The sequence below is a fragment of the Macaca nemestrina genome, chromosome 10 (genome assembly GCF_043159975.1).
Source record: "Macaca nemestrina isolate mMacNem1 chromosome 10, mMacNem.hap1, whole genome shotgun sequence".
Taxonomy (NCBI): domain Eukaryota; kingdom Metazoa; phylum Chordata; class Mammalia; order Primates; family Cercopithecidae; genus Macaca; species Macaca nemestrina.
The window spans coordinates 15166947-15194717 of NC_092134.1; the positions used below are offsets into that span (position 1 = coordinate 15166947).

At 46.3% G+C, this 27771-nt stretch overlaps 2 protein-coding genes across 6 annotated transcripts in view; one reads left to right on the forward strand and one right to left on the reverse strand.

Annotated features, from left to right (window-relative positions):
- LOC105495063 (WD repeat and SOCS box containing 2) overlaps positions 1-8885 on the forward strand; it is a 27185-nt gene extending 18300 nt beyond the window's left edge. For all 3 annotated transcript variants that reach the window (XM_011764249.2, XM_011764242.3, XM_011764235.3), the window contains exons 4-9: positions 114-245; positions 4693-4793; positions 6560-6732; positions 7759-7869; positions 7990-8097; positions 8717-8885. In XM_011764249.2, coding sequence (XP_011762551.1) covers positions 114-245; positions 4693-4793; positions 6560-6732; positions 7759-7869; positions 7990-8097; positions 8717-8879 — 788 coding nt within the window. In that variant the 3' untranslated portion in view covers positions 8880-8885. The remainder of the gene's footprint in view (positions 1-113; positions 246-4692; positions 4794-6559; positions 6733-7758; positions 7870-7989; positions 8098-8716) is intronic.
- On the reverse strand, positions 4790-27003 carry LOC105495075 (replication factor C subunit 5). Of its 3 annotated transcripts, XR_011608782.1 has the most exons (12): positions 26815-27002; positions 24272-24336; positions 23643-23779; positions 22419-22498; positions 21041-21114; positions 18374-18533; positions 17562-17643; positions 16340-16469; positions 15339-15416; positions 13549-13603; positions 11728-12206; positions 4790-5208 (listed from the first exon to the last, which is right to left on the reverse strand). XR_011608782.1 is itself a non-coding variant. In XM_011764260.3 (11 exons), exons 1-11 carry the CDS (start codon positions 26877-26879, stop codon positions 12110-12112), a joined length of 1023 nt encoding a protein of 340 aa, XP_011762562.1. In that variant the 5' UTR covers positions 26880-27002; the 3' UTR covers positions 10876-12109. The 3 variants fall into 3 exon arrangements, 2 of the variants coding, with proteins under 2 accessions (XP_011762562.1, XP_070927101.1); XM_011764260.3 differs by lacking the exon at positions 4790-5208 and having other exon boundaries at positions 10876-12206; XM_071071000.1 differs by lacking the exons at positions 4790-5208; positions 13549-13603 and having other exon boundaries at positions 10876-12206; positions 26815-27003.
- Positions 27004-27771: the final 768 nt, after the last annotated feature.

A 27771-nucleotide genomic window follows, 5' to 3' on the forward strand; every position in this document is an offset into this window, starting at 1 on the left:
GTTCTGACTGTGTCACCTCCCTGCTCCACTCGTGTTGGCCGAGGGGTGTGGCCGTGGAAGGCACACCTTGTGCCCCCTCTCTGGCTGACTGAGTGCCCCTGCTTTCATGCCAGGGCTCCTGCTTTTGAATCTTTCCGGCCACCAAGATGTCGTGAGAGATCTGAGCTTCACACCCAGTGGCAGTTTGATTTTGGTCTCCGCGTCACGGGATAAGACTCTTCGCATCTGGGACCTGAATAAACACGGTATGGGAAGAGAAGGAACTACTTGGCAACTCCAAAAATACCGTATTTGCTTTCTCCTCTTTACCAGTTTCATTTTGATCTAAAACAGTGTTTCTTGATGTTTTTTTCTGTGATTGTCCCTTAAGGAGCCTTTTTAGACAGTTTTTTCCTAATTGCCCCTGCCCGCCCCAAAGATAATACCGTACCAAAGAGAGTTTAATACCAGACATATACTGTGTGTCTATTTAGGCTATTGTAATATTGAAGATCTATTGTATATTTGCTTATGTGCTGAATGCATGTCTATGCTTTGTATGTAAAAAAATGTTAAGATTTTTTTGGCTACCAAGAACTAGTTTGTACCCTCTTGGGGTGAATTGCCCCTGTTAAAAATATTTGATCTAGAACAGGTTTCCTCATCGGCACTATGGATATTTTGGGCTGGATAACCCTTTGTCGTGGGCTCTCCTGTGCATTCTAAGACACCGAGCAGCAGGCCTGGCCTCTTCTCTTTTGATGCCAGTAGCATCCTCTCCAGTTGTGACAAGCAAAAAAGTCCCCATGTCCTGTGAAGGGCAAGGTCTCCCCAGGTTGAGAACCACTGATGTAGAAGTCCCTGTTGGGTGCTTCCTGTTAGACTTTCTTTTTGAAGCAGACTCTAAGCCTAGAATAATTCTCTCAGGCTACAGGGCATCAGGTTTTGTGAAATTCTGCCTTGAGCAAACTATATACGGGGGTGGCCCAGTAAGGAATTCCATACATCTCTGGTTTGATCCTTAACTAGAAAGGTGATATAACAGGCCAGGCACAGTGGCTCACGCCTGTAATCCCAGTACTTTGGGAGGCTAAGGCGGGTGGATCACCTGAGGTCAGGAGTTCAAGACCAGCCTGGCCAACATGGCAAAACCCCATCTCTGCTAAAAAATACAAAAATTAGCTGGGCGTGGTGCTGGGCTCCTGTAGTCCCAGCTACTCGGGAGGCTGAGGCAGGAGAATCACTTGAACCTAGGAGGCGGAGCTTGCAGTGAGCCGAGATTGCATCACTGTACTCCAGCCTGGGCGACAGAGCGAGACTCTGTCTCAAAAAAAAAAAAATGTGACATAAGAAAGGGGAATTTATTGCAATGCCATTTTTCCAATCCCTCCAGCCCTGGATGGGGCTCAGGGGCTGGAGGGATTAGAAGGAGGCAGTGGTAAAGGGTCATGAAGAGGATCAGGGGCGGGAGGGATTGGAAGGAGAGTTATGAAGAGGCCACTCATCCCCATGGTGTGAAGGCACTGGCACTCTCTCCCAAGTTATGACTGTCCAGCTCCACACAGCCATGGGAGGGACCTTTCTCCTGCTCTTTTAGCAGTGAGCCCAAAAACTTGTATCTTAGTCAGTGCCAGAGACTAGGTGGCTTAAACAACAGACATTTATTTCTCCCAGTTCTGAAGGTTGGGAAGTCCATGAGCGAGGTGCTAGTAGTTTTGGTGTCTGTGAGCACCAGCTGCCTGGCTTGTAAACAGCCACCTTCTGTCTATATCCTCATCTGGCAGAGATCTCTCTCTTTCATGTCTCTTCTTCTAAGGGCACTAATCCCATTCCCGAGGCTTCACCCTCATGTCCTATTGACTTATCAAAAGCCCTACCTCCTAATACCATCACATTGGGGATTAGGGCTTTATGTGTTGGGGACACATTTAGTCCATAGCAACTTGTCAAACAAACTAAGGCGGTGCATGTGCATCCTCATCTGAAGGCATCTGATCACACAGATAACTCTAGGTGGTTTTTTTTTGTTTTGTTTTGTTCTTGAGACGGAGTCTCACTGTGTCACCCAGGCTGGAGTGCAGTGGCACGATCTCAGCTCACTGCAACCTCCGCCTCCCAGGTTCAAGTGATTCTTGTGTCTCAGCCTCCCAAGTAGCTGGGATTACAGGCATAAGCCACCACAGCTGGCTAATTTTTTGTATTTTTAGTAGAGCCGGGGTTTCACTATGTTGGCCAGGCTGGTCTCGAACTCCTGACCTCAAGTGATCCGCCCACCTGGGCTTCCCAAAGTGCTGGGATAACAGGCGTGAGTGAGCCACTGCGCCTGACCTACTCTAGTGGAACCTGTAATCACACAGTCTAAGATACGCTGCTGATCAGGGCACCTTCTCCAAGGCAGTGCCTTTTTTTTTTTTTTTTTTTTTTTTTTAAGACAGAGCCTCCTACAGGTGTGTGCCACCATGCCTGGCTAATTTTCATATTTTTGGTAGAGATGGGGTTTTGCCATGAAGGTAAGGTCAGGGTGGTCTTGCACTCCTGACCTGAAGGGATCCGCCCACCTCAGCCTCCCGAAGTGCTGGGATTACAGGTGTGAGGTACCACGCTCCTCTGGCAGTGCCTTTTTAAATGCTGGCTTAATGCGTGTACTGAGGCAGCTTGCCACCATCTCAGGAAGGTCCATGCCGTGGCTCTGGAAATCGCTTGGTGACTGGGAAGGAAAGACCAAGTGAGTGTGACTGAGAGTGGGTGGGATGGAGCAGGCCAATTATGAGAGCTTTTCAAGGAGAGGAGGGGAATAAAGTTGCGTTCCCAGCTGCCGGGTGCTGCCCCACTGACCTAACAGGCCTTAATTTATTCAGTACTCACAGCACCCTGAGATTTGACGGCTGAAGAAACTATGATTGACCTTTATTTTTTTTTGAGACAGAGTCTCACTGTGTTGCACAGGCTAGAGTGCAATGCTGCGATCTCAGCTTATTGCAACCTCTGCCTCCTGGGCTCAAGTGATCTGCCTCAGTCTCCCGAGTAGCTGGGACTACAGGCACCATGACTTTTTAAAAATATTAATTAAAGCACTTTGGGAGGCCAAGGCAGGCAGATCACTCGAGGTCAGGAGTTCGAAACCAGCCTAGCCAACATGGTGAAACCCTGGCTCTACTAAAAATATATAAAAATCAGCAGGGCGTGGTGGCAGGTGCCTGTAATTCCAGCTACTCGGGAGGCTGAGGCAGGAGAATCACTTGAACCCGGGAGGCAGAGGTTGCAGTGAGCCGAGATCATGCCATTGCACTCCCGCCTGGGCAATAGAACAAGAGCCTGTCTCAAAATAAGTAAATAAATAAAAATTAAAAATAAAAAGTACTAATTTTTGTAGATCCATACATCCGCATAAACTTCAATAAATTCATATATATGACCATGTACAGGCATATAACAATTCTTTTTTCTTCTTTCTTGCTTGGCTCTTTCCTTCCCAATTCTCTCTCTTGCCCTCCCTGCTGTCGTCATCCTCCCCTCTTCCCCTGCATCCTGGTACTCCGTGTTAGGAGCCTAGTATATACCCTTCCATATTTTTCTCTCTGCTTATATAATCCTGTGCACACACATTTGCATTCATGGCTTTTGGGTCATTGTTTCACAAAAATGGAATCATATATCTTCACGATTTTCCCCTGCATCTCGCATTTTTCATTAAACGGTAGGTACCCCATGGAAAATCTGTCTCTAATTCCAACTGCATTAATGGGGTAGATATACCACCATTTATTCACCCATCCCCTATATGGACGGGCTTTTTTTAAAGCAAGAGCTGGAGAGATTGTGTGAGTTGCCCTGGGTTATGTGCTGAATTAGCAGGGGAGTCAGGATTCAAACCCAAGCTGTCTGACTCTAGAATGTGTGCCCCTAATGACTCCACAACACTGCTCATCTGGACATCCTGGCAAGGCTGGCAGGGTGACAGTCTGCAGCAGGATCCTTGTGATTACAGAGAAACCTTTACAGTTTAAATGAGGGAGAATTGAAGATAAACTCTCTCTCAAAATTGGGAATGATGATTCAGGGTACTTGAGGTGGTTGGGGAGCCGAAAAAGAACATTCTCTGCTATCAAAGGCTCCCTTTGATATGGTTTCCTATGAGGAAACCTTTAAGGCAATTCAAGATTATATTTAAAAAGTGGTCAACACCTGAGGTCAGGTGTCCGAGACCAGCCTGGCCAATATGGTGAAACCCTGTCTCTACTAAAACTACAAAAATTAGCTGGGCACAGTGATACGTGCCTGTAATCCCAACTACTCAGGAGGCTGAGGCAGGCGAATCACTTGAACCTGGGAGGCAGAGGTTGCAGTGAGCTGAGATTGCGCCACTGCATTCCAGCCTGGGAGACAGAGTGAGACTCCATCTCAGAAAAAAAAAAAAAAAAAGTGATCACCATACCCCTTTGCCTTTACTGATCTTACAGATTGTGTTGAAGCCATAGGTAATGGTTTCCGTGGGGAATTAGAATATCATATTCACAGATTATAGGTGTTTAAATGACAAATCTGGTCATATTTCTTACTCTGAATTGAAAATTGGACCCTTGGGCCCAGCTGATAGGAGCTGATGGGTATACTGGGCGGGGGGCTGTTACCACCCCAGTTCTCCCAGTTCTCCAGTCTTCCTGCTTTGTTGTTTTGAGGATTGGCTCATCGTTTGCTTCTTTTTTCTGCCAGGTAAACAGATTCAAGTGTTATCGGGCCACCTGCAGTGGGTTTACTGCTGTTCCATCTCCCCAGACTGCAGCATGCTGTGCTCTGCAGCTGGAGAGAAGTCGGTGAGTCTCCAGCATTATTGCTTTAATTCACTGAGACGTGGAGGTCTGAAGTGGTGGCCTGGTGTGTGTGAGTGTTCTCAAAATCGTCCGCAAATCCACCCCAATAGAAGGCATGCTGGTGGACCGTGGCTGCCACCTGCGAAACTCCCTTGTGACTTGCACTTTAACATGAACCCAAAGACAGGAGGGATCTGGAAACAGGTTGCTCCTGTCATCAGAGGTCTGTTTCCCTTTACAAAATGGGAAAATGATTGCTTTTTAAATTTCTTTTCTTCTTGGAGTCTGAGATTTTAAAAGTTGCAGCCCACATGTGAGTCCAAATTTCCTTTGAACCATCAAATTTGAATCTCTCTAATTTGGATTTCCAATTCAAATCATGTCAGTGTAGTTACTTGTTGAACTTTGTCCTGAAATCCTGTTAATTGAAAAAACAAACATGTATTAGAAATCCAAGAACAATTTGAGAACAGTTTCTGTTTGAATTTTGTGTTGCGTTGAGCCACTTGCTGCAAGTGACTGAAGGGAAGGTTGAGAGTTCACCATTTGGTACAGTCCTGGTGGCTCATCATTTATTTGTGGTTTGGAATATGAGGGTTTTCTTTTTTACTTTTTTTTTTTTTTAGACAGAATTTCGCTCTTGTTGCCCAAGCTAGAGTGCAGTGACACAATCTTGGCTCACTGCAACCTCCGCTTCCCGGGTTCAAGCTATTCTCCTGCCTCAGCCTCCCGAGTAGCTGGGATTACAGGTGTGCACCACCACGCCTGGCTAATATTTTGTATTTTTAGTAGAAATGGGGTTTCACCATGTTAGCCAGGCTGGTCTCGAACTCCTGACCTCAGGTGATCCACCCACCTCGGCCTCCCAAAGTACTGGGATTGCAGGCGTGAGCCACCGTGCCTGGCCTGAGGGTTTTCTTAAAGGAATGAAAATAAAATCCTCTTAATGCTTCTCGCAAAGGTTTAAAGTGATGAGCTAGGTTAGAGACACAGTCTTGGGACAGATTTCCATGGTTCCATACACAAGGTGGGGGGTGTAAAATGCCTTGACAGGCTGCCACTACTTTGTGGGGTGGCCGCAGATTTCACTTCTGACCCTTTAAAAAAAAATTGGAGACAGTCTTATTCTTTCGCCCAAGCTGGAGTGCAGTGACGTGATCTCAGGTCACTGCAGCTTCCACCTATCAGGCTCAAGTGATTCTTCTGCCTCAGCCCCCCAAATAGCTGGGCTTACAGGCGTACACCACCATGCCTGGCTAATTTTTGTATTTGGGGTTTTGCCATATTGGCCAGGCTGGTCTCAAACTCCTGCCCTCATGTGATCCACCCACCTTGTCCTCCCAAAATGCTGAGATCACAGGCGTGAGCCATCATGCCTGGCCACCAACTTTTAAGTGGAATAAGATAGCACTTGGCTCAGGTCTTCATCAGCACGTACTACCCTGTTGGCAAACAGGACTCAGAAGCAGACTCCGAAGTCTCTGCACATGCGTTTCAGCGGGGGGCTTCCTAAGGCTGGTCTGGTTTATTCTCTCTTACAGTGAGCTCCTTGAGCATGTCTGTTGGCTTAAATCCTCAAAAATCCAGACCAGTTACCTTATTTAAACCTATACGACAGGTTCTGGAAGAGCTGTAGGAAAGGGATAGAGAATCAACTTGACCTGGCCACAAGGCCTGCAGAAGATTTGGTGGTGGTACCTTTCCCTCCCTCCATTTGAGTCCTAAGCACTTCGCTTCTGCCCTAACCAGGCACTTCTTACTTTCCACAGGTCTTTCTATGGAGCATGAGGTCCTACACGTTAATTCGGAAGCTAGAGGGCCATCAAAGCAGTGTTGTCTCTTGTGACTTCTCCCCCGACTCTGCCCTGCTTGTCACGGCTTCTTACGATACCAATGTGATTATGTGGGACCCCTACACCGGCGAAAGGCTGAGGTCACTCCAGTAAGGACTGAATCCTGCTATGACTTTTTTGTAGGGGGACTGATGAGGAACCTGCCTGGGATTAGACATGTCTCTTTTAGAGTCTGGGACATGGGAGGGGGAAAAGCTGGATAAAAAGGCACAGTGGGTCTCTTTTTCTTTTGAGATGGAGTCTCGCTCTGTCACTGAGGTTGGAGGGCAGTGGCGCAATCTTGGATCACTGCAGCCTCCACATCCCAGGTTCAAGCGATTCTCCTGCCTCAGCCTCCTGAGTAGCTGGGACTACAGGCGTGTGCCACCAGGCCCGGCTAATTTTTGTATTTTTAGTAGAGATGGGGTTTCACCACGTTGGTCAGGCTGGTCTCAAACTCCTGACCTCAGATGATCCACCGCCTCGTCTCCCAAACTGCTGGAATTACAGGCATGAGCCACTGCGCCTGGACTGGTTCATTGCTTCTTAGTGATGCCTTGTCAGTTAAGCCCTCTCAAGTAGCTTTGAGTGTCTTCCCATCTCCCGATTCAGGCGGCTGCATGTACTTCTTTGGAATCAGCATTATGAAGCCTCAATATGACTCTTTATTTCCATTTACTAATAACTGTAGTAACAAGTTCAGAAAGAGCCTCTTATCGAAACTGTGCTTTCCAAAATGAGTTTCATGTTCTCATAAACTTGGTCTCCTTTTTCCTTTTGTGTCTGTTGTTTTATGAAGCAAATAATAGGCAGTCCTATAATTATCATGTCTCTTAGCCTAAAAAAGACTTGCAGTTTCTACTGTGGCATTAAAGTGAGGGCTGACCTACTTTGCATAAGCCAATTAGCACAAGGAAGTGTTAGTAACCCTTCAGTCCCTCCACAGGACACCTGGAGCCTTCTGAGATATCCTTTTTTTCCCAGTGTGCAAATCCCAAGCTTTTCCACGAGGGGCACACAAGTGCATCTTGAGTCCTTTCATAGCCACGGCAGTTTGGCTTCCTGCCTGGGGTGACGATGGAGGGTGGAGAGCAGCCATCACTCCAGGCCTGCCATCCTGTTTCTTTCCTTTTCAGCCACACCCAGGTTGACCCCGCCATGGATGACAGTGATGTCCACATTAGCTCACTGAGATCTGTGTGCTTCTCTCCAGAAGGCTTGTACCTTGCCACGGTGGCAGATGACAGGTAACAAATAGAACTCTCTTTACGTGACCTCAGAACAAGTGCTTGCAAGTAATGGCAGCAAGGCCCTCCTGGTCTTGCCCTGGGTCAGCTAATGTGTGGATGTTCTCTCTCCCCATCCAGACTCCTCAGGATCTGGGCCCTGGAACTGAAAACTCCCATAGCATTTGCTCCTATGACCAATGGTCTTTGCTGCACATTTTTTCCACATGGTGGAGTCATTGCCACAGGGTATGTATTTGTTAGCTGAACAGATGGGTGGTGGTTTCTGCTGAGTATACCATGGAGCTTTTTAAGGAAAGAAACCATCTAGAATTTTCTTGCCTATGAGGAAACCTTTAAGGCAATTCAAGATTATATAAAACTCAAATGATCGATTTTGCTAATACAGTGTACCATTTTCTCTGAATATTTAACCTAAATGTAATTAAAGACCTGTAAGTCATGCCACCTAATGGGCCAAGTTCACAAGGGAGAATAAAATTGAGATGATGCATAATATATGGGAAACTATTTAGGGCTAAAAGACCACTTTACAGGTAACATCTATAATTCAGTAGGTGGCACTCTTCCTCCTATTACTTTAGAACTGACTGTGGTCAGATTTAGAAAGGGCTGTGCGGAGAGAGAGCACTTTGGTATCAAAGGTGTCTTGAGTTTTTCTAATCCTATCAGCAGCCTTAATTATTCAGCACCACAACTTTTACATCCATTTCCACGGTCAGGGTTACATTTCACTCTCTGAAGACTCCGCTCTTTCCAGTCAAAACAGAAACTTGAGTATCCATCCTCATGAAAACATGAACATCCAAGCTTTGTCTTAACACAGCATCGGTTTGTTTCATTTCAGGACAAGAGATGGCCACGTCCAGTTCTGGACAGCTCCTCGGGTGCTGTCCTCACTGAAGCACTTATGCCGGAAAGCCCTTCGAAGTTTCCTAACAACTTACCAAGTCCTAGCACTGCCAATCCCCAAGAAAATGAAAGAGTTCCTCACATACAGGACTTTTTAAGCAATGCCACATCTTGTGTTTTTTTGTAGCAGGGTAGATCGTCCTGTTAAAGGGAGGTGCTGGAATAATGGGCCAAACATCTGGTCTTGGATTCAAATAGCATTTCTTCGGGATTGTGAATAGAATGTAGCAAAACCAGATTCCAGTGTACTAGTCATGGATCTTTCTCTCCCTGGCATGTGAAAGTCAGTCTTAGAGGAAGAGATTCCACTTGCATGGCAACAGAGCTTTACCTTAAATCTTCAGTCCAGTTACAAACAGCAAGTGTTGAACTCTTTCTAGTCGTTTTGATTCAAAGTGCAGTTACTGATGTTGTTTTGATTATACAAGTAAGTAGGCCTCCAGAGCCTCTCTAGTGGCAGAGCAGCTCACACTCCCTCCACTGGGAAGGATGGCTTCTGCCTAGTACCTATCCTTGTGTTACTGATGCAGTGGTAGCATTGGTTCAAGTTCTCTCCTGCTGTGGTCAGAGTTGCTTCGATGTTGGCCAAGTGCTTTTCTTCTTGGGCTCCCTTCTGACCTGCAGGACAGTTTTCCTGGAGCCATTTGGTATGAGGTATTAATTTAGCTTAACTAAATTACAGGGGAATCAGAGGCCGTGCTCCTGACTGATCGAGACACTATTATTGGCTTTTTTTTTTTTTTTTTTTAAACAATGGTGTGCATGTGCAGGAGATGACAAATTTGTATGTCAGATTATACAAGGATGTATTCTTAAACTGCATGACTATTCAGATGGCTACTGAGTTATCAGTGGCCATTTATCATCATCATATTTATTTGTATTTTCTCAATAGTTTTGGCCAGACCTCAACAGATGTTAAGGTACAACTATGTTTTTCTCGATTATCTAATAACCGTAGTACTTAAATTGAACAGTTGCAAAGATGTCTTAATTGTGTAAAGACTTGGTGTAGTCATGACTTTAGCTGATACTTTTATGTACGAGATCTGTCTCTGCTGTTTAACTTCATTGGATTAATCAGCTGGTTTCAACTCTACTGCGAAACAAAAATAGCTCCTTAAAAGTACTGTTCTCCTTCAGTGGCATGTAGTTATCTAATCAAGACACCTCATTCAAACAAAACCTGCCTTAGGAAAATTTAATATATTTTAAATTATTTTAAAAGAAATACAACATCTTATTCTTTAGCTTTCTTAATCGGTGCTTTATGGAGGCCAGTGTAACATTACATGACTTGTTGAGAAAGTTGAGGAATTTCCTCTACCACCTTTGTTGCTTGAAGAAAAACATGTCTTTTCAAAATGAGAGGCTTTCATTGAAGGAAAGAAAAAAAAAAAAGCTTTTGGCTCTGTTTCATTTTTTTCCATTAAGAAAAAAGAAGTCCCCTTTTAAAACAAGCAGGGCTGGGTGTGATGGCACATGCCTGTAATCCCAGCACTTTGAGAGGCTGAGGTGGGAGGAGTGCTTGAGCCCAGGAGTTCAAGATCAGCCTGGGCAACAGAGTGAGACGGGACCCCATCTTTATTTAAAAAAAAAAAAATAGCCAAAAAACTTAGCGTGGTGGTGGTGTGCACGGTAGCCCCAGCTACTCGGGGCTGAGGATGTGGCGGCATGTACCTGTGGTTCTGTGGTTCTAGCTACTCAGGAGGCTGAGGTGGGAAAACTGCTCCAGCCTGGGACTTGGAGGCTGTAGTGAGCCATGATCGTGTCACAGTATTCCAGCCTGCGTGACACAGCATGATCTTGCCTCAAAAAATAAACAGATAAAACAAGTAGTACAGTGGAAGAGCTGGGAACCAACTGGCCAATGTTTGCATTTCATGGTTATCTTGAAGTTCCAGGTACAGCAGAGGCTGAGCCTCTGGGTGGTTTAAGGCCTAGTTGGCCATCAGATTTAGCTTCAAACTTTGCCACTGTCCTTAAGGAGTTGAGTCCTCCACGAATAAAGGGAATAGTGACTTTTTCCGTTAGACAGTTTAAGAATTTGACACTTATATAAAGAACAGCATCCAAAGAAAGTTTATTCTGTGATATTAGAGACGGAAGGTTTTCATATAAATGCAAGTTTGACAAAGTCAGCATCTTTCTAGCTGTCTAAGGAAGAGTCACTTGTAACACAGCCAGCCAGCAGGCTGCTTTGTCTTTTATTATAAAGAACACTGGCCGGGCGCGGTGGCTCAAGCCTGTAATCCCAGCACTTTGGGAGGCCGAGACGGGTGGATCACGAGGTCAGGAGATCGAGACCATCCTGGCTAACACGGTGAAACCCCGTCTCTACTAAGAAATACAAAAAACTAGCCGGGCGAGGTGGCGGGCGCCTGTAGTCCCAGCTACTCGGGAGGCTGAGGCCAGAGAATGGCGTGAACCCGGGAGGCGGAGCTTGCAGTGAGCTGAGATCTGGCCACTGCACTCCAGCCTGGGCTACAGGGCGAGACTCCGTCTCAAAAAAAAAAAAAAAAAAAAAAAAGAACACTAACACAAATGCAGCATGATTGCTATAAAATAAATGTGAAATTTGTACAAAAGTCCCAGTCCTCCCACAGTTCTAGGTTTACAGTCAGGCTCAATCTTACTTGCCCCTCTCCTGCATGAAAACAAGTGTGTTTTATACAGCCTCTGCCCCCCAATGGCATAGTTTAAGGCTCTATATTATATTTAAAATTAAAATTTTTTTCCTATCATCCACATCAATTTGGAACCTGCTGGTAACTCTTCTACCACAAAGGGTAAATAAAAAGACCAGTTTTTAAAGTCAGAGAATTCAGCTCATCTTATAAAAGTATAATAGTTTTGGCCAGACGTTCATTAACATCTGTTTAAATTAGATAAAGACACAATGCCAAATATTAGAATCGTAAATGTAATTTTGGAGATGATGTTTACCTTGAGTAGGAAGACACTTGGACCATATTAGATTTGAAAGTCTTCTGTTCCAGACCAAAATGGGGTAGGCTAATTCCCTGTCATCCAAGCAACTAAAAGGTAAAAGCCTTATAACTTTAAAATAAAAAAGGTTATTTTTTTCCCCTATAAAAGATGGGCAGTATGAGTTATACATTAAAATTATTTTGTACATCTCTGCTCCAAACCACCACAAAAATGGTACTTTTAAAAATGCCTGCCCATCCTGTCCTGGAAAGGAGTTTTTCCAAGATCTAGAGTGACTGGTTCATCCCACGACCCCAGGCTGCAGTTCATCCCGGAACTGTCCTCTGTTCTTCCGTCACTGCAGAGCCCTGAGAATTGTGAACAGCCCTCGGAGCATCTAGGCCTCTGCAACAATCAGGTCTCTGGTGACTTGAAATGCAGCAATGAGGGAGCTCAGCTGGATCTTCTCATTGGTGCCAACAGAAAGCCTGTACCTAACAGAAAGCAAACACACAGGGTAAGAAAAAAGACACCACACACAGCTGCCTTTTCTTAAGGGAAAAAGAGATCTAGGACTGAAAATCTGTTGAAGGAGTGGGGATGGGAAGTGATAAAACAAATTTACCCTGGACGGCAATCTTGTATGTGTCCCCCTAACATTTTCTTCTTTGCCCTACACATTGATTTATAAATGTGATGTTTCAAACTCATAAGAACAGATTCAATTTTAAAAATTATTAGGTATCAGACCGGGTGCGGTGGTTCACACCTGTAATCCCAGCACTTTGGGAGGCGGGCCAATCACTTGAGGCCAGCCTGGCCAACATGGTGAAACCCCCATCTACAAAACAAACAAACAAAAAACAAAAATTAGCTGGGCGTGGTAGTGCATGCCTGTAATCCCAGCTCCTCAGGAGGCTGAGGCAGGACAATGGCTTGAACCTGGGAGGCAGAGGTTGCATCACTGTACTCCATCCTGGGCAACAGAGCGAGACTCTGTCTCAAAAAAAAGAAATAAAGTATTAGGTATCAACAGTGGTGTTCTGAACTTAACTTTGTCCTAACTATACAGATATACAAAATTTATGTAATGAAGGATTATTTTGTCGGCAAAATACATTAAGAGGGAAACAAAACGGAGATTTCCTTCCTCTTAATTAAGCCATTTCACTGGGAAGTTTGGCTGATACATTGGTGGGTCTGTGGTCTAGTCAGTAAAGCAGGACACTGGAGTTCCTCTTGCCACCTTTTAAATGCCCAGCCACTGAGAGCAAAATCGTCATATTCACAATGCAGTGAAGAGAGGTGACCTAATTTGTGCCTGTGAAAGCCAATGCCACAAATTAGTTGGCCTATGCTGACGTCTCTGTTGAACCCAATGCTGTCTACTTAAATGATAGCTGCCAGCTTCGCTGGGGGCTAATAACAGTGTTTACGGAACCAGGCAAAGCAGAAAATTGAGTTTGTGTTTACTTTTCCCCCCAATATGCTTTAGTATGCCAAAATGCCTTCATAACAGCTGGGTGGTTGAAGCGAAGCAGGCCTCCCAAATAACAAGGGCATTTTCAGAATCAATGTGGGCCGAGCCTGTGAGGTCCAAGGAAAGGTCTTCATGTCAGATATGTAACTGATCTGTACTTGACCTGTGAGTTTATCCCCGTGTTCTTTAAGCAGCTCACCCTTCCCCACATTCCATTCAATATCACCAGACTGGATTCTACTGGATGTGAACGATTTAGGAAAAAAAAAAACTGGAACCAAGAAAGTTGAAACAACTCACAACAGGGAGAAAAAGGAGGAAAAGAATGAAAACTGAAAACTGGGAGAAGTACTCACTCAATGTCTGCCATTTTGGTCAATAAATGTATTCGAACTGAAGACGGAAAGTCAACTGAGGGAAAAACAAAATCAAACAAGTTAGGTCTGTCACTCTCTACTGTCAAAAAACCCACAGAGGACAAATGAGTTTCAACATCAAATCCTTAATACTGAACTAGTCCCGAGGCCTCAGCCTGCTCACGAGATACCACACCTCTAAGAGTAAAAACGGTGCTGGTTTCATACTTTTTACCCACTCGATTTTGTGCTTCTTTATAGGGTAGTCAAAAAGGAAAATGAGCAGATACCAAAGTGATCCTGAGAACACCAAAGATCACACCGTTCTTAGCAGCTGGGTAGCTCTACAAGTTAACCTGAATGCTGAGTTCCCACTTGCTGTTTTTATTCTGTATTTTACTTTATTTTGAGAGGGGGTCTTGCTTTGTTGCCCAGGCTGGAGTGCTGTGGCATGGTGTGATCATGACTCACTGCAGCCTTGACCTCCTGGGCTTGAGGGATCCTCCACCTCAGACTCTTGAGTAACTGAGGCTACAGATGTGCACCACCATGCCTGGCTAGTTTGTATTTTTTGTAGAGATGGGGTTTCACCATATTGCCCAGACTGGTCTCGAACTCCTGGGCTCAAATGATCTGCCCATTTCGACCTCCCAAAGTGTTGGGATTACAGGCGTCAGCCATCATACCCAGCCTGTCCCCATTTAAAAACCAAGCACAAACAACAGCTTTTTTTAAAAGTTGGTTTATGCTCAGCTTCCACAATCAAGGTGCAGAGCAGGGCCTGAGCCAACCATACTTTGGGCAGAAGGCATGGCATGGGCCAGCCAGGAAGAGGTCTGTGAAGGCCTGGGCAGAACCAACATTCATTGACCCAGTTAAGTCTCCATCCGCAGTTGGCCACTGTGGAGGGAAGAGCTTCTCCGAAAGCCTACACAAGTCACCTGGGGAGCTTAGAGAATACGGATGCCTGGTTCTCCTCCGAGAAGCTGACTTAATTTGTCTGGAGTGCCCCTATCTGCTGCCAAGGTTGAGAACCAGTTCTCCGTGTAGAAGGTACAGGCAAGTGTGGAACTTAAGATGTTTTCCTTAAGCCTGCTTTGGTTTACATGTTTACATATTTTCTTTCTTTTCTGGGAATATATATCTAGACAGATACACAGATATAGATAGAGACTGTGTTTTTTTTTTTTTTTTAGAAATGTGAATTAATATATACTACTTACTGCTATAAAATACAAACCCCTAGAGGAAATAAAGTTAGCCTCCAGGAGTTTTCACTCTCCCCAGCAGTTCTAGATATTAAAAGAGGGTTTATGGAACAGTTTTTTTTTTTTTTGAGACAAACTCTAGCTCTGTTGCCCAGGCTAGAGTGCAGTGGCAAATCTTGGCTCACTGCAACCTCCACCTCCCAGGTTCAAATGATTCTCCCACCTCAACCTCCCAAGTAGCTGGGATTACAGGCGTGTGCCACCACACCCGGCTAATTTTTCATATTTTTAGTAGAGATGGGGTTTCACCATGTTGCCCAGGCTGGTCTTGAACTCCTGACCTCAGGTGATCTGCCTGCTTCGGCCTCCCAAAGTACTAGGATTACAGGCTTGAGCCACCCTACCCAGCTCTGGAACAAAATTTTAAACAGTGGCAAGACAGAACTGCTAACAAGAAGGGGTCTGATTTACACTTCATTAGTTTCTTTGCTTCAAGAATGAAGCCTCCTGTCCTAACCATCCTTAACCCCAAAGCAGGCTACCTTCTCCACAGCTTCTCAGCTGGGGTCTAATGTCAGTTACCTCTATGCACAAACAAGTGTATCTCTGTCAGGATATCATGCAGTGCCAACCCCTTCAGAGTTTTCAACTCTGTAATATCTAGAGGAGCAGTTAAGGCAAAGGGAACAAGTTCCAGAACAAACATACTGCAGAGAATTTTGAATCCAAACCCTGGCAAGTGACTTTTTAAAGTAGGACTTTTAATCCCAACAACTGTTTCTCTTTCATCTTGAAGCTGCACGTGTTGGACTCCAATTCTTTATTTTTCTTTGTTTCATCTTCAGTAAGGGCTTTCTGAAAGATAGAGTTGTACCTCCTTCTAGTAGAGAATAAAGCCAACTACATTTTATTTTTCTTTTTTTTTTTTTTGAGATGGAGTCTTCCTCTGTCGCCCAGGCTGGAGTAGTGGCATGACCTCGGCTCACTGCAACCTCTGCCTCCTGGGTTCAAGGAATTCTCCTGCCTCAGCCTCCCGAGTAGCTGGAACTATAGGCACCCACCACCACGCCTGGCTAATTTCTGTATTTTTAGTAGAGACAGTGTTTCGCCATGTTGGCCAGGCTGGTCTGGAACTCCTGACCCCAAGTGATCTACCTGCCTCAGCCTCCAAAAGTGCTGGGATTACAGGCATGAGCCACCACACCCAGCCCCAAATGCATTTTCAAAAAGGCTTCGTATCACCATTCCCAGCCTTTAATTTCACAGCACAAGAGCTATCACTATCACTGACCACTTGAAAATTACTGCATCTTCGATGCCAAGGCCTAAGCTTTTCTCCCATCTGGGAGTGAAGCTGCTTCAAGCCTTACCCTGACTTGAAGGTCAGCGCCCCCCAAGGAGAACTCTGGAGTGCTAAAGACAAGTACGCACTCCACCTACAGACATCTCACTCCCACAACAAGCTGACCAGAGTCGCCTGCAGCCAGTTGTGCTTTGCCAGCAAGGTGTGGGTGCTGGCTGCAGCCTGAACTCCTGGGGCCAACTTCAGGTCTCGTTGGCCAGGAGGTTATGAGAAAGGATACTTCTGTAGGCTGTGGTGAAATCTTGATTCAACATCCAGTCCAGGATGTTGGCGATATCTGACTTGAGCGGGTGCCCGGTGCAGGTGTAGACAGTCTCCTCTGTCACCTTCCCAAAGGCCATATTGGTGCTCTGTGCAGAGAGGGGGAAGGGGGAGATCACAGTGGCTGTCACAGCAGCCACCAAGCTGCAGGGAGCCAAGAAGCAATTGCCAAGGCAGCAATACAGGTGGGCAGCAAAGTTCCATGGGCATAAGGCAGTTAGAACCCACACGTTCTACACTGGGAAGAGTCCCCTCATCAGAGGACGCCACGGCCTGTTGGCTATTCCAGTGCCAAATCCTTTTCTTCCTTTGCCTTCTTTGCCAACAAATGACTCCTTTTGTTTTTAAAACATTTTCTTTTGCTCTTTGTTTTTTGAGACAGGGTCTTGCTCTGTTGCCCAGGCTGGAGTACAGTGGCATGATCACGGCTCACTGCAGCCTCGACCTCTTAGGCTCAAGTCACCCTCCTGCCTCAGCCTCCTGAGTAGATGGGACTACAGACATGTACCACCACAGCTGGCTCATGTTTTTTTTAGTGGAGACAGAGTCTCACCATGTTGCCCAGGCTGGGCTCCAGCTCCTGGGCTCAGGTGATCCACCTGCCTTGGCCTCCCTAAGTGCTGGGGTTACAGGCGTGAGCCACCATACCTGGCCCTGCAACAAGTGATTTTTTCAATTAATCAAAATACAAAGTGAGGAGGGGGAAATCCAGCAGGTTATGAGATCAAGGTCTTACCAGTTGTAGATTTCTAAATGTACAGATTGATCATGCCTTTGCTTAGGTCTTTCTTAAAAAACTATGACAAAACAATGACTCAGGATTTGCTGGGACCAGGCCGGGCACGGTGGCTCACGCCTGTAATCCCAGCACTTTAAGAAGCCGAGGCGGACGGATCACTTGAGGTCAGGAGTTCGAGACCAGCCTAGCCAGCATGGCGAAACACTATCTCTACTAAAAATACAAAAATTAGCAGGGCGCGAAACACTATCTCTACTAAAAATACAAAAATTAGCAGGGCGTGGTAGTGGGCGCCTGTAATCCCAGCTGCTCAGGAGGCAGGGGATTCGCTTGAACCCAGGAAGCGGAGGTTGCACTGAGCTGAGATTGTGCTGCTACACTCCAGCCTGGGCGACAGAGCAAGACTCTGTCTCAAAAACAAAAGGATTTGCTGAGACCATACCTGCAAAATGTTCAGAGCCCTGCGCATGTCTCCGCTGGAAAGAGTGACTAGTGCTTTCATTCCATCTTCACTTATATCAACTCTGAAAGAAATAAGCAGAAGGGATTTATGAGGTCCCCTGAGAGCACTAGCATTCACCAAAGGAACAAGATGGTCTGGAATGATTAAGGCTTTAAAGGAATGAAGGAAAGAGAGGAACAGAGTTAATAATCTCGTGATCTATCTGATCTAGAATTCACTCTGGTTTTTAGGGACCTGGGCTCCACATTAGTACTCACAGCCAACCAAAACGAGAACAGCCTGCATTTAGGAACAAGCATTCTCCCATGGAGCCAGTCGCCTTGAATTCTGCTCTCTGGGGAGCAGAGGCCTGGCACAAGCCATGATCACACAGCCCAAACTCCTCCTTTACAACAAGCAGCTGCTCAGGTCGGCTACTTGTTTGGCATCTGATTACACAGAATGTGATGTCTCAGAACCTTCCCTTCTAGTCTAAAAAGGCTGGAAGCATCTTTGCAGAAGGGACTCAGCAGCCTGCAGTTTCCAATGACAAAGAAGAGTAGGAGGAAATTGGGCAGCTTCCAGGGGAGGAGGATGGAATCAAGAAAAATGAAGTACCAAAAGACTTTTATGAGGAATGGCCTTGAGACAGCAGAGAAAATGATAGCAGTAGACGCTCCCCAGTGCCTCCCCTGTGCTAGGCACTCAGCAAAGTCGTTTTCCAACATCCTCTCCTCTACATACGAACCATCAGTCATCCCACAAGCCTGTTTCTACTACACTGCATCCCCAAAGACCCGCAAAATACTCACTTCTCTTCTTCCACGACATGTTCCAGGCGGGGAACCATGAGTTCAGGAGTCAGGGGACCGAACCGAAACCTCGTGCAGCGGGACTGCAAGGCAGGGATGATCTTTGACAGATAGTTACAGATGAGGCAGAATCTGGTATTCTCTGTGAATTTCTCGATTACTGGTAAGAGAAAATAAAACCACCTCATGTCAAACTCCATTCTGATTTTTCAGAGTCCAGAAAACTTGAATTTTTCTGTTGTCACAAGGGTATAGGAAAAGATTCAAGACTGCAAACAAGTGAGGAAGTTGGCCGGCCGCGGTGGCTCACGTCTGTAATCCCAGCACTTTGGGAGGCTGAGGCGGGAGGATCACTTGAGGTCAGGAGTTCGAGACCAGCCTGGCCAACATGGCAAAACCTCTACTGAAAATACAAAATTTAGCCAGGTGTGGTGGCACGTGCCTGTAATCCCAGCTACTTGGGAGGCTGAGGCAGGAGAATTGCTAGAATCCAGGAGGTGCAGGTTGCAGTGACCCAAAATCATTCCACTGCTCTCCAGCGTGGGCAACAGAGTGAGACTCTGTCTCAAAAAAGAAAGAATGTAAACAAATGAAGATACAGCCGGCAACAAGACAGGGCAGCTCTGTCCTCTTCAGATCAGAGGTTAGTCACTCCTCTTTTTTTTTTTTTTGAAACAGAGTCTCGCTCTGTCACCCAGGCTGGAGTGCAATGGCGCGATCTTGGCTCACTGCAACCGCTGCCTCCCGGGTTCAAGCGATTCTCCTGCCTCAGCCTCCCGAGTAGCTGGGACCACAGGCGCGTGCCACCACGCCAGCTAATTTTTTGTATTTTTAGTAGAGACGGGGTTTCACCATGTTAGCCAGGATGGTCTCGATCTCCTGACCTTATGATTCGCCCGCCTCGGCCTCCCAAAGTGCTGGGATTACAGGCATGAGTCACTGCGCCAGGCCAATTTTTGTATTTTTAGTAGAGACAGAGTTTCATCATGTTAGCCAGGCGGGTCTCAAACTCCTGACCTCAAGTGATCTGCCCGCCTCAGCCTCCCAACGTGCTGGGATTACAGGCATGAGCCACCGCACCCGGCCTAGCCACTCCTCTTTCACAAACTGGTAAACATGCCTCCGTGGAATTTTACAAAATGCTTCCTTTTTGCCATTTACCATGATTCTGGCACTTTTGCCATGTAATCCCATTAAGATTATGAGACCTCTTCTTGTCCTTTTACATAAAATTATATTTGGCAGGTTGATGATTCTTCACCTTCTATGGGCAGGGAGGGGGACGGCTTTTTGCAGACTTTTCCATGGAGACTGTCTGGAGGCCTCAGAGCACTCAAGGGAGCAATAACCCGAACAAAGAGTTGCTTATGACACCAGTTCCATTCTGTAGGTACCCAATGTTCTTACATGGGGATCTGCCCAGAATGACAGTCACTCGGCAGAACAAGATGCCGAAGAAAGGCTGCCAAGCTTCTAGGACCAGAGAGATTCTCACTGTCCTCCTCAACCTCCTCCTCCTCTGCCTCGTCCTCCTTCTCCTCCCCCTCCTCTCCTTCTCCACCCCCTCTTCTCCTCCTCCGCCTGCCCCTACCCTTCTCCTCCACCTCCCCCTACCCTCCTCCTCCCTTTCTCCTCCCCCTTCTCCTCCTCACCCGCTCCTCTTCCCCCCACCTTCCCCCGTCCTTTCCTTAAACATGTGCTGCCATCTACTCCCTCCCCACAAGCTCCTAAAGATCGTTCTTCTCTCAAAGCTGATTCACTTGGAATCTTAATGAGAGATGACAAGTGTCCTTTAAGGGAAAAGAACTGCACTGGGCCCCCGAAGACAGACAAATCGCAGGGTGCTCTCCCTCCCCCCGCCAAATCATTCACTTGGCAAGCAGTGAAGTAATGTCAGCTCTCCGAGCACCTCAACTTCAGATATTCTTCTCCTAGCTATTGTGGTTCAAAGGGTACCATTAGCAGAAAGGAAAGGGTACTATTAGCAGAAAGGACTATCCGATAGTTTAGGGATGAAAGATTTTCCACACCCCATCCCATGGAAAGATATGAATTCTCAACCCTGAAACTGAACCCAGTGTCAAAGGAGGTTGAACACCAGTGACTGGCCAGACTTAAAAGTCCCCGCAGGGCTTAGTCCTTAGGCTGCTGAAGGGGAAGGTCCCACTGCAGAGGTATCTTGCCTGTATCATCAGATGGGAGACACACAGAAAGGCATAGAGATTTCTCTGGGCCAGAAGATGAAAACTGAAAACAGGTCATGCCATATCTCATGTCCAAAGTTCCTAATTCTCCTGTAATCCCAGCACTTTGGGAGGCCGAGGTGGGCGGATCACCCAAGGTCAGGAGTTCGAGACCAGCCTGGCCAACATGGTGAAATCCCATCTCTCCTAAAAATATAAAAATCAGCCGGCTGTGGTGGTGCATGCCTGTAATCCCAGTTACTTGAGAGGCTGAGGTCGGAGAGTCGCTTGAACCCAGGAGGCAGAGGCTGCAGTGAGCCGAGATCGCGCCACTGCACTCCAGCCTTGGCGACAGAGCAAGACTGACTCAAAACCATCCCCTCCCCCCCCAAAAAAAACAATAACAACAGCAACAAACACGAAGTTCCTAATTCTCCTTCTAGTGCGCGCGCCAGCCCACACACTCCACAGTGCCTCTGCTTACCTCTTCTCAAGGCATTCTGGGCGTCCTGAGTCATGGCGTCTGCTTCATCCAAGATCACTAGCTTAAAGCCTTTCCTAGAAAAACAAATGGTGCTGTCTAAAGATTTCTTCAATCTCACCTCAACATCGGGGCTCAAACCTACATCTTCCCATTTGTGCCATCGGGTCCTGTCTCGGAAAGGCTATTTCTTCTAGAACTTTGGCCAAGACAGACATCTTTGGTCACTCAGAGAGGAAATGCCCCATCACTCCTTCAACACTTGGTGGGAATGGAGGACTGACTTCTCTACTTCTATGCGCTGTGTCCTCTGGCATCTTCACTTTCCTCCACATACCACCCTACCATGCTACTGCTTTCCCCATCTCCCTCACTCACACCAGAGTCTCTCACCCTTTCGCTTTTTTTGAGATGAAGTTTTTGCTCTGTTGCCCAGGTTGGAGTGTAGTGCCGCAATCTCGGCTCACTGCAACCTCTGCCTCCCAGGTTCAAGCAATTCTCCTGCCTCAGCCTCCCGAGTGGCTGGGATTACGGGCGCCCACCACCATGCTCAGATAATTTTTGTATTTTTAGTAGAGACGAGGTTTCACTATGTTGGCCACACTAGTCTTGAACTCTTGACCTCAGGTGATCCACCTGCCTAGACCTCCCAAAGTGCTAGGATTACAGGTGTGAGCCACTGTTCCTGGCCCTCACCCTTTTTCTTTCTTTTTTTTTTTTTTTTAGCCACCATCCTAGTTGTCTTTCCTGATCTCAATTTATTTTAAAATTCAAACTAGCTCATCCAGGCTTAGGGTAATCTAACCAGTTCTTAGGAACTAAAAATGAAGAATGCTTCCCTAAAGAACTTGGTAATACAGGCTGGGCTCACGTCTGTAATCCCAGCACTCAGGGAGGCTGCAGCAGGCAAATTGCTTGAGCTCAGGAGTTCGAGACCAGCCAGCGCAACATGGCAAAACCCCATGTCTACTAAAAAATACAAAAATTAGTTGGGCGTGATGGCTCACGACTGTAGTCCCAGCTACTCAGGAGGTTGAGGCTAGAGGATCGCTTGAACCCAGGAGGTGGAGGTTGCAGTGAGCCGAGATCATGCTATTGCACTCCAGCCTGTACCATAGAGGGCGATCCTGTCTCCAAAAAAAAAGGGGGAAAAAAAAAAAGAACTTGCTAATACAAGTGTAGACAACATTTTATTTTAGCAGTTGCATTATAATACTTCTTACTACCATCCTCTCCTTTATCTCTTTTCCATGGTTGCTTTGGACAAAGTCAGTATTTTTTTTCAACCCATATAAACTGGCTAAGGAGAGGATTAAAAAATTAAGCCATGTCATCTTACTAATCAAAATCAAGGGAGCGAAATTACACAAATAATTCTTACTTAAATATTGTCCTTGTGCTAGCAAAGCTCAGGATTGGTCCTCGAACGATGTCTATTCCTCGGTCATCTGAAGCGTTCAGCTAAACGTGGAAGACAGAAGTCAAAACAAAAAGCATGTTGCTATGCTATCTGTGAGTTCTTGGTTTTAATGTATCTCCTCATCAGTCCAGCTCATCAGGTTAGCTTTCTATGTCTAATGATGGCTAAGAGATCATCACAAAATAAAAAATCAGTTTTACACAAAACTCACTAAATCAATAAAGATGGCTACATTACCCCCACCGTTTGAGGACAATGACTGACATAAGCTGGAGAAATAATTAATTGGTATGGTTACACTGAATAGCACCTCCGGTATGAGCAGAATGATACAAATTTCAGCTACCACAATCCCAAGGTTACCAAGTTCTTAATAAACTGACATAAGGACATTAGTAGCAGCAAAGTTCTGAGACCCGCGTCTAAAAGGTAAATTAAACTTTTCTTGCAATAGACAATATTCACATTTTTGAATCTAAGTATGTTAGTCAAGGTCGCAGCAATATACAGATGGCATACTCAAACGCAGCAATTTGAAGAGAATTAAACAAGGAGATCTTTTTAAAGGTGCGATAATAGGAAAACCATGGGGCTATACAATACCCGTGACCCTTAAGCCTGAAGGGGTTAGTGAAGGGAGTGGCTGTTGGCACCTGGAGAGGGCTGCAGGAAAGGTACCACCTGTGAGATGTACCCTACAGATGGGCCATGCTGCCAGCCTGTCAGCCCTCAGGGAAGGTCCCGGCATCACTCACTTCCTTCCCCTACCCCTGCCAAGGCCTCTATTGGCCAAACCCAACCAGGAGCCAGAGGGTAAGTAAGCTTATAGTCAGTAGAGCTCAGCCTTCCAGGCAGGAATAGGGTGGAGAGACATGGAGAATTGATCTGGAGGGGCCATGGCAGACAGGCAGCAACCAAGTAACCATAAAGGAGGGTTTGGGTAGAAGTTGGCAACAGCAAAGAAAAAGGTGCCTAGCCCTACAACTGCCCTCTAGCTGACCAACACTAATCCAGACTAAAATGACCATTATAGGAAAAAGGGAATTAAAATATCTTATTTCGAATTTACTTCTTTCCTAACTGTCCATGGGGCAACTTACTTTTAAAGTAAAATAAAGCCAGCAGAACTGAAATTCAGAGACTGGAGTCCTAAGTTATTTGTGGAGTAAGAACAATTGTATTTACCTCCAAGACCATGGAGCCAAATTCTTTGTCTTTATACAGCTGTTTCGCACAGGCTAGGATGGTAGATGTCTTGCCTGTCCCTGGGGGACCATAGAGAAGCAAGTGTGGCAGTCGGTCTTCACTGATAAACTTCTGAACTGAGGATCAGGAAGGAAGAAGGGCACCATCAGTCTTTGGGAGCCGCCTCATTCACCCTGGGCCCCTGAGTTGGGCTGAAAGCTCTTCAACCCAATGCAATGTCCAAATCAGAGGCAGATGCAACTTGATGTAGGGGCCTTGTCTCTGCGTTCCTGGGGCAACTGGAATTCACTCAATAGTGCAGCCAGCCAGCAAGTATTTATTGAGGGCCTACTGTGTTACAGGCACCTTTCTGGGTGCTGACAACATCTGTAAACTTAAATGATTCGCTGTAATGCTATTTTTACTCCACTGAGTTGCAATTTTATGCTCATGTTTGTGACTTACCCACTAGACTGCAGCTATCTGAAGAAGATGAATGAATGATCTTAAAGCCACATTCTACAAAGCTCAATCAGATTCTTTGAAGTTATTACTTAGGAGAGACATCACCAAGAAATTCACACAGGTCCCTCAACCAGGACAAGAGCAACTGACACATGGATACTTACTGGTACTCAGAATGTCCTGATGAGAAATGAGATCATTCAGGGTCTGTGGCCGATATTTTTCAACCCTGAAATACAATTTAGTATGTATTATGACATATATACATGCAAGAATATTTTATGTGTAAAAGAATCCTTGCAGGTCAGGCACAGCGGCTTACACCTGTAATCCCACCACTTTGGGAGGCCGAGGCGGGTGGATCATTTGGGGTCAGGAGTTCAAGACCAACCAGACCGACCAACATGAAAAAACCCTGTCTCTATGGCCACCTCCTAGGGTCTTTGTAAAGATCGAACATCTAACAGGGCGTCTGCTAACCCAATAATATGCCATTCAATAAAAAATACCCAAAAATACAAAAATTAGCTGGGTATGGTGGCATACCAATGCAGCCCCACCTACTCAGGAGGCTGAGATGGGAGAACTGCTTGAACCTGGGAGGCGGAGGTTGCAGTGAACCGAGACTGCGCCACTGCACTCCAGCATTCCAGCCTGGGCGACAGAGTGAGACCCTGTATCAAAAAAAAAAAAAAAAAAAAAGAATCCTTTCATATCCTAATTTAAAAAGCAAGAAAAACAAAGCACTTTAAGTTTGAACACAGACCAGTGGTTCTCAACCAGGGGTGATTTTGTCCTCCCAGGAACATCTTGTGATATCTGGAAACATATTTAGTTGTCACAGGTGAGCGGAGGGTCCTATGGCACTTAGTGTGTAATCTCTAGGAATGCTGTTAAACATGCTACAGTGCACAGGACAGCTCCCCCAAACCCACCCAGAGTATCTTGCCCAAAATGTCAATAGTGCCGAGGATGAACTCTGTTCTAATTTCATCTTTCCAGCTGTTTGTCTATAATCTCAACCTGATGGGCACCTACTATTTCAAAGTGCATTTGAAACTGAACTCCTACCCAAATAGCCTTCAACAGAAGAATGGATAGGTAAAACCTCTTCTGTCCACACAATAGAATATGATTCAACCATAACAAGAAATGAACTACTGATGCAAGCAGCAACATGCATGAACCTTGAAAACATGATGCTGAGTGAAAGAAACCAGACACAAAAGGCCACATAGTGTAGGATTCCACTTACATGAAATGTCCAGAATAGGCAAATCCATAGAGACAGAAAGTAGATTAGTGGTTGCCAGGGGCTAGAGGAAGGGGAGAATGGGGAGTAACTGTCAATGGGCACAGGATTTCTATTTGGGGTGATGAAATTTTGGAACTAGATAGTGGGAAGACTCCACAACAGTCCACTGCATTCTGAATGTACTTAATGCCGCTGAATTGTACATTTTAAAATGGTTACAGGATGGGCTTGGTAGCTCGCCTCCAAAAGTCCCAGTTTTTTGGAGGCTGAGGCAGGAGAATGGCTTGAACCCCAATGTTTGAGGTGACACTGAGCTGTAATCACGCCACTGCACTCCAGCCTGGGCGACAGAGCAAGACCCTGTCTCTAAAAAAAAAATATGTAAATACATGAAATAGTTACAACTGTCAATCTTCTGGGTTTTTTTAACCACAATAAAAACAAATTGGCTGGCCACGGTGGCTCAAGCCTGTAATCCCAGCACTTTGGGAGGCCGAGGCAGGTGGATCACGAGTTCTGGAGTTCAAGACCAGCCTGGACAATACGGTGAAACCTCGTCTCTACTAAAAATACAAAAATTAGCCGGGCGTGGTGGCAGGCTTCTGTAATCCCAGCTACTCAGGAGGCTGAGGTAGGGAACTGCTTGAATCCAGGAGGCGGAGGTTGCAGGGAGCTGAGATCGCGCCACTGCACTCCAGCAACAGAGGGAGACTCCGTCTCAAAAAAACAAATTTTTTTAAACTAGTTACTAGACAATGACAACTTGGAGCTTTTCGAAGCCAAGCCAAATTGCTTCAAAGTCTTGAAAGCATTGCTAGAACACAGTTGTTGAAGTAGGATGGTTAAGAGTACAAGCTCTGAATTCAGACTTCCTAGATTCACCTCCAAGCCAATTTTTTAGCCTTGGACCATAGGGAAGTCATTTAACCCTTCTAAAATGCAGTTTCCTCCTGTGTAAAATTTGAAGCGGTGCCTACCTCTTACGGTCTTTGTAAGGATCGAACATCTAACAGGGCGTCTGCTAATCTAATAATATGCCATCCAATAAAAGTTGACCAGGGAGCCTTATTACTAGTTTAAAATGTGACCAGTAGTCGCATCGCAGGTTTTGAAGAGTGGGAAGAGGGCACTTTGGCATGGAGGCCATTGCAGGTGTCAGGAGACACGGAATCGAACCCCTGTGCTGTCACCAGGTGCGAAAGCCGACTTCTTCTTCGGCAAATGGAGCTGGGCGTCAAAGGGTGACAGCTGGCAAAAGTCCTAAACAGACGGACGAGTCTGGGGAGCTGGGGGGTGTCGGAGAAAACCTTTGCGGCTCGGTCCCGGCTGCAGGCCCGGGGGAGACGGGAAGAGGTCGGGTTGGGGTCCGATCACCTGCCCACTCCAGCCACCTCCTCCCCGCGCGGCTGCCCGGCCCCCTCTGCCCACAGCCGCCGCTCGGCCTCTTCCTACCAGGGCAGGTTCCTGATCTTGGCCGCCGCGGGCAGCTCCTGCTGCTTGAGCGCTGAGGTCTCCATGGCGGGGAGACGAAGGTGACCAGATCAGCTGAGATCGTCGCGTCACCCAAGCCCCTGTCCAGTGACCAGCCGCGACCCGGCCCTGAGACCCTGGCACTTAGAGTTCGCGCGCAAAAGCAACTCTCGCGAGCCGTAGCCACCAGTTTCCGACTTCCTCCCTCGGTCCCGCCCCCTCGCGTTGCTAGGGCGCCGGTTGCTAGGTTACCGGGAGGCGCGGGCCGCCGGCCTTCCTCCAAGCTCCGCCCCTCCAGCCTGCTCTGAGCTCTTAGATACCCAGGCGCTTTCAGAGCAGGGAAGCGGGAAAGGCAGGGCCCCCTGCAGCCCCAGTCATCATTACATATTAAGATCGCACGGCCAAAGCCAATTCCTCCATCGCCAAGCTTCAAACCCTTACGTTCAAAGGAACAAAAGCTGCCGGGGCTGAAAAAAAAAAAAAAAAAAAAAGAATCTAAGAAAAAAACAGCCCGGAGTAACACGGTTGGGTCTTGAATATAGACGCCCTTGTGAAAAAAGGCTCGCGATACCTCTCGGCCCCAAAGCTGGGAGGTGAATGTTTGGAAACGAAAACAACCCCAAACAAACACAACTGCAACCTACCTGTCTCCAGAATCCGTGTCCCTCACCCAACAAAATTTGGAGAACCAACCTCCAGAAAACATCTCCAGAGAAAAACAAACAGAAACTTCCAGTTGGGTTAATCTGTGTCGCTGGAAGGATCTAGTTCAAGAACACAGAGGACAGGGTCTCTGTGATATGAGATACTGAGGAGAATCGATATCAACATTTTAGTTTTTTTCCTGAAGCGAGGAGAATTCTAGATCGCTTTTATTTTCTTCTTTTTTATCGGTCTGTATTTTCTTTTCTTTTTTTTGGAGTCTCGCTTTGTCACGAA

What these genes read in the sequence shown, in the direction of transcription:
- LOC105495075 (XM_011764260.3), bottom strand. Translation starts at nt 26,879, where the DNA reads ATGGAGACCTCAGCGCTCAAGCAGCAGGAGCTGCCCGCGGCGGCCAAG. An exon ending in TTGGCTCCATGGTCTTGGAG is followed by an intron (nt 22,499 to 23,642) that starts GTAAATACAATT and finishes TTCCACGTTTAG; the next exon opens with CTGAACGCTTCAGATGACCG. An exon ending in ACACTTGTTTGTGCATAGAG is followed by an intron (nt 13,604 to 15,338) that starts GTAACTGACATT and finishes TTTTTCCCTCAG; the next exon opens with TTGACTTTCCGTCTTCAGTT.